At 41.1% G+C, this 11910-nt stretch overlaps 2 protein-coding genes across 2 annotated transcripts; one reads left to right on the top strand and one right to left on the bottom strand.

Moving 5' to 3' along the window:
* Positions 1-2047: 2047 nt before the first annotated feature.
* Positions 2048-3190, top strand: LOC119272430. The gene is made up of 4 exons (XM_037553921.1): positions 2048-2087; positions 2131-2289; positions 2385-2662; positions 2774-3190. The coding sequence occupies exons 1-4, from the start codon at positions 2048-2050 to the stop codon at positions 2885-2887; spliced, it is 591 nt and encodes a 196-aa protein (XP_037409818.1). The 3' UTR covers positions 2888-3190.
* Positions 3191-8723: 5533 nt separating this feature from the next.
* Positions 8724-9937, bottom strand: LOC119268616 (translation initiation factor IF-2-like). The gene is made up of 2 exons (XM_037550282.1): positions 9507-9937; positions 8724-9391 (listed from the first exon to the last, which is right to left on the bottom strand). The coding sequence occupies exons 1-2, from the start codon at positions 9916-9918 to the stop codon at positions 8820-8822; spliced, it is 984 nt and encodes a 327-aa protein (XP_037406179.1). The 5' UTR covers positions 9919-9937; the 3' UTR covers positions 8724-8819.
* Between the last annotated feature and the right edge of the window lie 1973 nt (positions 9938-11910).

The following is an 11910-nucleotide window of genomic DNA, read 5'->3' as shown; positions in this document are numbered from 1 at the left end:
CAAATTCGATCCAATTAAAGTAGGAGAAATAGAACCCACCAACCACCTTTATGCAAAACTAGTTGCATGTCAGTGGGTGGAACCGGTCTCATGTACGTGGACATGTATGGTTGGTCCGGGCCGCTTCATCCCACAATACCGCGAATCAAAATAAGACATTGGTGGAAAGCATTACGACTATAACCACCCATAATTTTTTTGTTCTACTCGTGCATATCATCTACGCATAGACCTGGCTCATGATGCCACTATTAGGAAACGTTGCATGGAAAACAAAAAAATTCTACGCTCACACAAATATCTATCCATGGAGATGCATACCAACGAGGGGGAGAGTATGTCTACGTACCCTCATAGACCGAAAGCGGAAGCATTTGACAACGCAGTTGATGTAGTTGAACTTATTTTAGCTCCGACCGATCAAGCACCGAATATACGGCACCTCCGAGTTGTGCACACGTTCAGCTCAGTGATGTCCCTTGTCCTCTTGATCCAGCAAGATGTCGAGGAAGTAGATGAGTTCCTTCAGCACGATGGCATGGTGATGGTGATAGTGTAGTGATCCTCGCAGGGCTTTGCCTAAGCATCGCAAAACTATGACCGGGGGTGTAAACTGTGGAGGGAGGCGCCACACACGGCTAACAATTGATGTTGTCTGTTCTAGGCACCCCCTTCTCATATATATATATATAATATATATATCTTTACCTTCTTTATCTTTACTAGCAAATATGCCCGTGCGTTGCAACGGGAGACAAAAAATTATGGCTAACCAAATAAGTATGACTCAATATCCTGATATATGAGCGTACTCTATTTTAACATAGTGACTCATCATGTTGCCATTTTTTTACCCTAGCCGATGATGGCCGCGATGTCCACGTGATCACAATGCATTCGACGCGGTAAATCCCAAGGCTATGAGTTCGCCGGTGCATGCCACACGTGTCATTTTGTTGCGCAAGGGAACGTTTAAAACTTTAAAAACAAATCTCATTGACCATGAAATACTCCCAACGCCAAGACATATAAAGACTTTCGAAAAACTAATCAAATCCTAGACATAAAATACTTTTGAATCAGTGAACAATTTTTCGAATAGACAAACAATTTTTTTTTGAAATTTTTGATTTTCTCAAAAAATGATAAAGATTAGTTTTCTTTACAAAAGAATTTAAATGTATGAACCGGTTTCGAATTCATTAACAATTTTTGACCCAACAAACATTTTTAGAACCGATGAATTTTTTTAAAATTATGGAACAAATATTTATTTTTATTTTTGTGAACATTTTCTAAAATGTCATGAACATTTTTTTCAGATTCCCGAATATGTTTTGAATACACGGTCATTTTTTTAAAATCATGAACATGATTTTATTTGCCGACCATTTTTTCTAAATCATGATTTATTTATAATTTTGCGAACAGTTTTGCAAAACCACCGATATTTTTTTAATCTGCAAAATTTTTATGATTTTCTAAACATTTTTGAATTCACATATATTTTATGATTTGTCAAAGATTTTTTTTTTGAAAAAGCGCAACTTTTAAAATATTCAAATCCCAAATTAATTTAAAGAGAAAAGAAGAAAGATAACAGAATGAGAAAAAAAAGTAAAATGAATAAAAAACAGGGAAGTGAAGTCCCACACATGCGTGAGAAAAGAAAGATAAAAATTGCAAAACAGGGAAAAAAAGTAAAATGAATAAAAAACAGGGAAGTGAAGTCCCACACATGCGTGAGAAAAGAAAGATAAAAATTGCAAAACGGGGGATCGAACCCTGGTCTGGTTGATAGAGGAGCGATCGGCCAACCACCCTGGTGCGCCTCATCCTGTTACATATACTCGTCGCACCCCTATAAAACAATGAACGGGGCGGCGATATTTGGTCCGAATATTTGAATCGTTTTTTCACTTATGGGTGGCATTGGTGGGTAATTTTTATTAATTTGAAGGGTAATTTTAATGACGGACGACCAGAAGCAATAGCCGCTTTATTAGTAGGTAAGATCTTTACCTCTTTACCTACTAATAAAGCAGCCATGGCTTCTGGTCGTACGTCGTCGCCGATTTTTCAGAAAGGTCCGTGTAGTTTTCAGTATTCAACCCGCGGTCCTTTTTAAAGGGAGAAAACGTTTCGAGCCCAGATCCGGCCCGCCCAGGCCCGAGTGCCGCCGCTGCCACCACCAGCGCCCGCAGGACGCCCTCCTCCTCCCGGACGCTTCCTCCCTGGCCCGTCGCCCACTCCCAGTCCTCCCTCGTGCGTCGTCCGGCGACCACCCAGGTCAAGCCGCTGCTCCCCTGCCTTATCTCTTTCCTCTCTCTCTCTCTCTCTCTCTCTCTCTCTCTCTCTCTAATCTCCTTGTCACTCCTCTCCAGGAGCTCAGCGCCAGCACCATGGATGCCCAGTCCTCGAGCTCACCTTGGAGGTTCGAACGCCGCCACGGGACCTTCACCGGCCAGATCCGGCGCCTCCCTCCCGGATCCGCGCGCCCTCCATCTCCTCTACTCGATCCGGCGCCGCCCAACCCCCCATGACCTCCACCATGGCGCCCGCCGAGATCCTGTGCATCCTCTCCGTCGATGCGCCGTCGTCGCATGAGGACTTGGACGCCTGGCTCGCTGACAACCTCCCCCAAATCCTACAGGAGGTTCAGGTACAACATCTACTTGATTAATTTCTGAATTCCACTTCTTTTTTGTGCCTGTATATGCAATTGAGGGAGACTCTTCTTGATGATCTTGTGTGCCAAATCTTACATGGACAGTTTGAATGTGTGATACATTGTGTGATCCAGCGACAAAATTCAGTTGGTGCTACTATGTATCAGTCAAGGGAATGGTACAGAGAAGAGAGAATGAGGACAATACAAAGTGAGTGAGAGAGTGTGAGTGATTAATGAAGGGGTATAGGCTTTGTACTACTACATACAGTACATTGTACAAATAAGGAAGTGGGTGGTGTGCTATCTTTCCTGACTCATGTACTGGTGGATTGATGTTCTAACGATCATATGAATTATCAATGAAGGATAACATGCATATTCAGTTCTCCTCTCAATTTTCATGGTGCCAAGCTTGATTTTTATCCATCTAACTGACTGAAAGTACCTTCTAATCACTATTGAACGCATATGTTAGTTAGTTTGACTGTATACACCACACAAAAATCAAAAAATGAATTCTAGGGGGATCCGCGTCAGGTGGCTGCGGATGAGCGGCTGGGTAAAATTGGAGTGGAGGTCTGTAACTAACCTCACCTTAATGAGGGGCTCCGGATGCATCATCGGCATACTTAATTTCTTCAGACATCTTGCCTTTTCCCGATCTCTTAGTCAGTTCCCATCCATAGGAAGAGCTGGTACATGCGCCTTTATCTGCTCACAGTTTCCCTTTTCTTGAGCTGCAATATTAAAGTTTGGTTTCAATGCTTGAGCCCAAAGTCCTGTGCAGCGTGTCTCCTAACCTGGTGCATGATGTTTGTGCAATTTTGGTTGTTCTTTTGTTATTTTGTACAGATTCTAATCTGATGTTTTGCACATTGACGTGTGTATATCTGTGTTCTTGTGCAGCCAGGATGTTCATGGGAGCCTTCGGCGGGCTGATTGGCCTCCCCGGCCCATGTCCATGAGTTGACTCCATCCGTCTCTGCCCCGATCACCGGCCTGAACCAGGAGTATCTTCTATGTTGCAAGCAAAGATGATGAAACACCTGGACCATCTTGCACGCGGTAAGAAAATGATTTATTCATCAATCAATGGTGGGCAGAAGTAGCCCGACACTTTTGCTTGTTTCCACTACCTGTTAATGTATCAGGATGTGTGGCTTAACTTACATAGACTAACTGTGCTCATGACATAGTTGGGTTTATGTTGCATCGTTGCTGATCAACCTTCTTTAGAACCTTAAACAATTGGATATTTTAATCTTGTTGTTCAAGTAACATGTTAAACTTACACGGAAGCCAATTCAAATGGTTTCAGTACAGCTGTACAACCAGCTGCTAGAAAAGGAAATTACCTTCCATGTAGCCATCGGGTTCAGGAAAGGAGGTGGAATTTGCCAACTATTATTCTCTTCCTATCGCCATCTTCTCTGTTTTGCCGAATGATTAACTCTCAACACCCCTGCATGAGCCCCAAGGCACCCCATGATTCCTATGATTCACCGACATTGGGCCGGTCCTACATTGTTGAACTAATCTTCATATGATATGTGACATTGGGCAATTTTCTTTATAGACCGCGGTAGCAGGCAGTGTACTTAATCTAGCTTCAGTTATAGAAAAATATGACAATGTAATTTTGATCCAGATCTTGAGTCCAATCTCAGGACAGGACAATTTAATTTCTTTTATATGCAGCTTGCAGTCTTTGCGACCTGGTGGCATAGAAATCAGGGTCCTATGCATACTAAATGTGCAGCTTGGCATGGCTCTTGGCACACACACAATCCATCAGATGAACAGAGCACTCTTGGAGTACTCCTGTATTTCCTACAATAATATTACTTACATTTAGTTTGGTGCCATCGTGGAAATTCAGATGGGCGTTCCGCAGCGTGTTCAGAATAATACTTTGCAAGGGACAGCAGCTCGACGTCGATCAGCAGCAGCAGGTTCTGCAGCTTCGACGAGCCCGATGAGCCGCAATCGTGCTCAACTCTTGCCAGGAGGGTGTGTAGGAGTTTCCCCTTGAACTCCATGACCTGATTCTAAGGTTCATAATTTAGCCTATTTTTGGCTGTTGATTACTCCTTTGTTTCTTTGTACATGTTATGATTAATGGTGCTTTGGAACTCTTGTGGTCTGTAGGTCATTGTTCTGCTGGCACTCACTTCACCTGAACGGCTGGACCAGATGATAGTGGATAACTGGATATACGCAGTGCAGTATATTGCTATAAGGTTGCGTAGCTATAAGGTTGCGTATTAGCTTCCAGTGATTTTACTCTTTTGTCCATCCTCTGCAGGTCTCTAGCACATGTGAATTGTTCTCGTCAAGAGCATGCTTGTGACATCATTACTATATGTGATGCAGGGCAAAAGGATGTTGTCAGAAGGTAAAAACACATCTAATCATTTCCCTTTTTTTTCCTTGCCCTTTTCACCGTCATATACACTTCATCTCCCACTGTAACGGATAACCAAATTTGTATTCTTGAAAGTTTTAATCATCTCTATTGCAGGCTTGCAGCTAAGTGTTCAAGTGCAATCTCTAGCCAAGTTCCCTTTGTTGTTGTGTTGTATTTTGAGGAAAGGTGGTCGAGCAGCTCGTGACATATGTGTCGCGCCTGCTCTGCAGCTGCCTTGACCCGCCGCCGACGTCGCCGGTTGAGACGCAAGGATGCAAGATCATCGTGGGGCCCATTGCATGGGCACAAAGTATGCTTGATTGCCATGTCGTAGGCGAAGGTGCTAGAGCTTGGTGGCGTGTTTGTGGTGTTTTTTCTCCCATTGCAACACATCGATTGATTTATTCATGCATCTGTCGATTTACTCTGAATTTTTTCCAGTCGTCAAACATTAACTGGATTGGTTCGTGGATATGCAGTGTGACAAGTCGTGTGAGATGAACATGGTGAACCATCTCAATGTGAAGCCAAGTATGTGGTGGATTTTCCATGGATGATGAAAGACTGGTAAGGGTAAAAGTTTGAGCTGCCAAATTTTGTGTGACCGAGGTCCTGGACGGTCAAACCTAAAAAGTTCAGTGAAGATTCAGGTTACACATGGATTCCTTTTTGTTGCCTAAAATGCTGTAATCACGCTAACTATGAGCATGGTGTGTACCAGAGATGATTCAAAAATTGCTTGCAGATAGGCAGTTGGATGTCAAGGAGGCCGAAGCCTGTTGTGCCAAAACTAACACATTAGAATCTTACAATTTGCTGCTACCATATTTCAATGTAAGAACACGATGATGCAAAGGAATCTTATTATGTAGCCATATGTAATCTCAATTTGTTGCTATGTATAAACTATGATAGGAGTAGGATCATATAGATGTGTATCCATTTTTGCCTTCTACTGATCTATGACAAAGGGGATGTGCTGGACTAAGTGGCCGTTGCTATTGAAGCAAAGGAGCGGAAACTCGAAATTTTCAACCAATGGAGGTTATCTTTCATATGGATTTTATTATAGATACTTGTAGATGTGTGTCAGTTCCTTAGATCATGTTTGATTCTTAAAATTTTAGATGTTTCATGTAACCATCAATTATGCTACTAGCAGTCCCTGTACATTCTTTTTTACCTGTTCTAAAAAATTATCTCGGTTTATAAGCACCACACATTTTAATGTATAAGTAAGATTATGAGTTGATCCAGTGCCGAAAACAATTCAGTTGAACATGTTTTTTCTAGCAGTTTTAGGCAACAATTCATCTGCATATGAAGTTTGATTCCATGTGAAGTCTGATTGATTTTTTCTAGGATTCTTCAGGTTTGATTGGTGAAGCTACATTCAGCAAAGAAGATATGTTTATTTGTAGGGAAATTTTGCAGGTACAATCCATCCAGCCATACATAAGACTGATATTCTCATTCGTTAACAATGTGGACATGGCCTCTACTCTGTTGTGCGTTGAGAAAAGGCTGGGACATATATTACTATCTGTATAATCTTGCTTTGTAAAATAATTTGTGGTAACAAACATGTTAACAAGGGCGCAAGTTTTTCTATACATAATTTCAGAAGTACTCCCTCCATTCCTAAATATATGATGTTTTGGTAGTCTAATTTGAACCACCAAAATGTCAAGGAAACAGAGGGAGTACTATTAACTTTTGTGGCTGATTTCCCAAACTAAATCGCTAAAGCTTTTTGAACCATTTATTTCTGAGCTAAGGAGGAGAGCAAATATTATTCATGGTATATTGTAATTAAGAAAAAAGAGTGATTTAATGGTAAAAAAATACATGATAAGTATTGCACCAATAAAATATCTATGCCATTAGCCTGATTCTCGCACCTTGTATTCTCCCGTTGCAACGCACGGGCATTTTTGCTAGTACTAATAAAGCGCCTATTGCTTCTGGTGGTACGTCATTTAGTTTACCCCATAAGTTGACAAAATTTACCCACCAATGCCACCCGTAAGCTAAAAAACGATTCGGTTCCACCAAATTCGCCGCGGCGCTAAGTTATTTAAGGTGATGAAGCTGAATATATATCAGATGCATGGAGATAGCGCAGTGGCTAAAGCCTCTCTATTCTACCTTGGACACAAGGGTTCGATCCCCAGGTGCCGCATATTTCCCCAACCTTTTTTGTCAGGCACCTCCCCTACCCACCCAGTGCGCGTTAAGTGGGCCGGCCCACAGGGCGTGACGCCTCTTTTTTTTGCATTTCGTCATCTGTTTTTTTTTCTCATTTCTTTTTTTTGTTTCTTCCTTCTTTAAATTAATTTGAGATTTACAAAATTCAAAAGATTGTGAATTTTTAAAAACATGCTCAAGAAATCATAAAATGTTTGTGATTTCAAAAATGTGGGGGAAATCATAAATTTTTTGCAGTTTCAAAAATATAATTGATTTTTCAAAAGTGTTCGCAAATTATTAAAAAAAGCACAATTTGGAAAAAAAATGTCGGGAAAAAAAACCATGTACATGATTTTTGAAAAATAATCATGTATTCAAAACAAATTCGTGAATTTGACAAAAATGACCATGAGATTTTAGAAAATATTGAAAAAACTCAAAAAATTTGCAAGTTTGTGGTCGATGAGATTTGTTTTTAAAGTGTATCGTGCAGTGGCAAGCTCATTGCCTTGGGATTTACCAAGTCGACTATATTGCGATCACGTGGACAACGCATCCATCATCAGCGAGGGTGGGATGAAAGATAAGTGGCAGCATGGCGAGTCACTGTGTCAAAATAGAGGATGAAAAAAAAGCGGATGCTCATATGTCAAGGTATTTTTTTTTTGAACACTCATATGTCAAGGTATTGAGTCATACTTATTTGGCTAGAGTGTATTTTTTTATCCCCAGGTTCTGCAGATTTTTCCCCTCTTTTTGTGATGCACCTCTCCTCCCCTAGTGCGCGTTCATGGTCCGGCCCGCAGGGCGTGACTCCCCTATTTTTTTCATTTTATCTTTTGTCTTTTCTTTTATTTTCTCATTTCTTTTTTTCTTCTTTAAATTAATTCGAGATTTTCAAATTTCAAAAAATTGCGAGTTTTGAAAAACATGTTTGAGTAATCATAAAATGTTTGTGAATTCAAAAATGTGTGGGAAATCATAAAATTTTCACAATTTTAAAAAAATTAGTGATTTTAATGTCAAGAGAGGTCGGGATAGACCAATTTTAACATGGGAGGAGTCCGTTAAGAGAGACCTGAAGGATTGGAGTATCACCAAAGAACTAGCTATGGACACGGGTGTGTGAAAGCTTGCTATCCATGTGCCAGAGCCATGAGTTGGTCGCGAGATTTTATGGGTTTCACCTCTAGCCTATTGTTGTTGTTGTTTAAAAGATATTAGTAATTTTATAATTGTTAGCAAATTATAAAACATGTTCGCAACATGGCGAGTCACCGTGTTAAAATAGATGACGCTCGTATGTCAGGGTATTGATTCAAACTTATTTGGATAGCGTGTAAATTTTTTTCTCTCCCGTTGCAACGCACGGGATATATATATATATATATATATATATATATATATATATATATATATATATATATATATATATAATAAAGCAGCAATGGTTTCTGGTCGTACGTCGTCTGCACTTTTGCAGAAAAGTCCCTCTATTTCCTAAGAATTCAACCCACAATCCTATTTTAAGTCTGTTTACGAGATAACGTTTCATTTTTGCAAAAAAGACCCTGGCGTCGTGGCGGGCGTTAGTGCACAGCGGACAGGAGGTCGCCGAAGGTGGCCTTGGCCAGCATGGGGGCGAGCTCGCGCGAGCTTGCGGCTGGCGACCCTAGCCCGCAAGTCCTCCCGCTGCTTGGCGAGGCCATTGGCCTTCCTGTGCGCCTTGTCAGCCTCTGTGCTTGCCTTGGCGGGCCAAGGCGTCGCAGAACAGGCGACGGATCTCGGCTGCTCTGCCGTGGATCCGGGTGCGGAAGGATCGAGACGGGAGGGGCGGCAACCTCCATGGCGGGTCCCTGGAGAACACCAGCAAGGATCCGACGGTGGACGGATCGAGACGGAGAGGCGATGACCTCCATGGCGGCCTCCGGGGCAGAGGAGGCAGGGTCTTGTGGTGTCGCTCGCCTGAGATTCTGGCGCTGAGGAGACATCGGGAACGGGAGAAGGATGGCGAGGCAGGTCGGATACGGGGGGATCTGGTGATTCCCGACGGCGGACGGGTGGCGGCGGTCTACATGCTGCGGGGTCGGCTCGAAGCTCCCGCAGCGGGCATGGTGGTCTTCCTGTTGAAGAAAACAGAGAGGGTTGAGAAAGAGAAGAGAGAGAGGGAGAGAGACAGGGGAGAGATAGAGAGGGAGAGAGGAGGCGGGGCAACATCACGGTGCAGCAGCTGCTCACCTAGGCGACGACGTCGGCAGGGACGCCGGGGTGTGGGTCGGAGACTCGGAGCGGAGGACCTCGGGCGTCCATGGCGGCCTCTGTAACAGAGAGCAAGAGAGATAGAGGGAGATGTGAGTAAACAGGAGAAAAAGAGAAGAAGAGAACACGGAGATGAGGGGAAAAGAAGGCAGGGGAGAAGGAGCTCGGCGTCGGGGACGAGGTGGCTGCGCTCAGGAGCAGCAGATCGAGCCGCGGCACGACTATGGTGGTGATAGACGGCGTCGCGATGGAGATGAAATGATGGGCTTGGAGGGGGAGGAGCAGCAAGGAGGAAGGATAAGACCAGAAGCGAAGTCAGAGCGGCGGCAGCATCTGCCAAGGAATCTCTCCCTAAACTAGGTGCGGTTGTCGCCTGTCGTAGTGGGCACATGTGACTATATGCTGCCAATGATAAGATTTTTTTTATACAAAGTACTATTTACGTGTCTGGTCATCAGTTGTGCACGTCACATGCAAATCCAATGGAAAACACCAGAAACACACACACGCTGGCTCTTGGCAGAAGAGAACCCCTTGTCTGTTTTGTACATTTGATCATAAATTATCTGACTCTAATCAGATATTTCCTCTGTTATGTAAAATTTGGTACATAAATTATCTGACACTAAACATAGTATCTGATAGTATGTCCTAATGTTTTGATGAGTAGTATTTTGAAAAATAAATACTTCTAAGTTTGTATTCATCCTGTACATTCATCAGTTTTAGTAACAAATAAGTTAGCGTTATGCATGTGAAGAAAAACTCTTCCCTCCTGTGTTTGTTCAAAACAGAGAAAAAATGCAACAACAAAAAACGATTTGCATGTTTATAAATTGATCTTTCAAAATGAAAAATGCAGTTTTTAATAATATGGATGTCTTGCTATACAGTTTGCATTGTTGGTTAAACTCATGTTTAAATATTTGAATGTGTCCTTTTGAATATATGGTATACCTTTGATTATCTGCATAACCATTCTGCCTTTTCTTTATTATTTAGAGGAGATAAGATGTATAAATGTTAAATATTTTTCCATACATTTGACATGTAACCCTGTATTGTGTATCATGTTATGTAGGTAGACTAGACAGTCAGTTTTGAAAACTGTTTGACCATGGCCATCCTGTTAGATGCTTGGAGTATATTACTTAGCTACACGCCAAATTCCCATGATGTATGGCAAAAGGCCTTCGATTAACTAACGATGTTTAGATATATAAGAGAAGATTCATATGATGTTTTCCTACAATTGTAACTATGAACCCATAAGTGAGTTTTTAATTATTTTCTTATTAAATAATTGAAGTGATTGCTTTTCTCTTTGATTTTCTTTGTGTGAAATATATAGGGCCGTCTTATAGTTATATTTGACCTGAAACAAATTAAGGTCCATTATTCAGTCCAGACATGCATATTTGTTAATGGAATTTTATGTTTGTCCCAATTGACACAAAGACTTACTTGCGTCAATTATATCATTTTTTATATGAGGGTATATGTAGCAAATAGTGTGTTGTAATTATTTTTGTACGTATAGTTAATTAGCACTAAGACACATCATATGTATTTGTGGTAAAACTAGAAATGTATGTAACTTCTTTTGATGCACTGTAAATAAATGAACACCGTTAGCCCAAAATCAGAGGGTAGTAATCATTTTCTTATAAAATAATTGAAGTGATTGCTTTTATCTTTGAATTTCTTTGTGTGAAATATATAGGGTCGTCTTATAGTTATATTTAACTTGGAACAAAATAAGGTCCACTGTTCACTCCAAACCTACATATTTGTTAGTAGAAGTTTATGTTTGTTCGTGCTGACACAAAGACATACTTGCATCAATTATATCATTTCTATATGAGGACGTATGTAGCAAATAGTGTGTTGAAATCATTTTTGTACATACAGTTAGCACTAGGACACGCCATATGTATTTATGGTAAAAACTAGAAATTGATGTAAGTTCTTTTGATGCACTATAAATATATGAACACTACTAACCAAAATAAGAGGGTGCACTAAATTATTGGCCATTTAGATTCATGGTTTTGATGTTAATTGTTCTACCATGAACATTCTCTTCCGCTAGCATTCGAACAGTAATGTCTAAGCCGCGATTGAACCAGGGATCAATAGATTGTTTGTAGAATGAGCTAGCCACAACGCCAAAGTAAGTGTTTCGTTCTGCATGTATAGGGATCTTATAGAGTTGGAATGTTAAGCTTCACTTTAATTACTTTGCGGAATATGTGCACTAAAAGAATCTTAATTTCTCATGTCAGGCAATTGGAAAGATCTCAAATTTTATTTACATTGTTTTCTTTCACAAGTGGGGTGCATGGATGATTTCTCCCGTTGCAACGCACGGGCATTTTTCCTA

Source organism: Triticum dicoccoides, chromosome 3A (genome assembly GCF_002162155.2).
Source record: "Triticum dicoccoides isolate Atlit2015 ecotype Zavitan chromosome 3A, WEW_v2.0, whole genome shotgun sequence".
NCBI classification, from domain to species: domain Eukaryota; kingdom Viridiplantae; phylum Streptophyta; class Magnoliopsida; order Poales; family Poaceae; genus Triticum; species Triticum dicoccoides.
This window is presented reverse-complemented; position numbering and strand designations above follow the sequence as displayed.

Bases quoted from the DNA above. Each gene is read 5' to 3' on its own strand.
- LOC119268616 (XM_037550282.1), bottom strand. From the start codon at position 9,918: ATGTGCCCACTACGACAGGCGACAACCGCACCTAGTTTAGGGAGAGAT. The intron at 9,392-9,506 runs GTGAGCAGCTGC...TTTCTTCAACAG, and splicing joins CTGCCGACGTCGTCGCCTAG to GAAGACCACCATGCCCGCTG.
- LOC119272430 (XM_037553921.1), top strand. From the start codon at position 2,048: ATGGCTTCTGGTCGTACGTCGTCGCCGATTTTTCAGAAAG. The intron at 2,088-2,130 runs GTCCGTGTAGTT...TCCTTTTTAAAG, and splicing joins GTCGCCGATTTTTCAGAAAG to GGAGAAAACGTTTCGAGCCC. The intron at 2,663-2,773 runs GTACAACATCTA...TTACATGGACAG, and splicing joins AAATCCTACAGGAGGTTCAG to TTTGAATGTGTGATACATTG.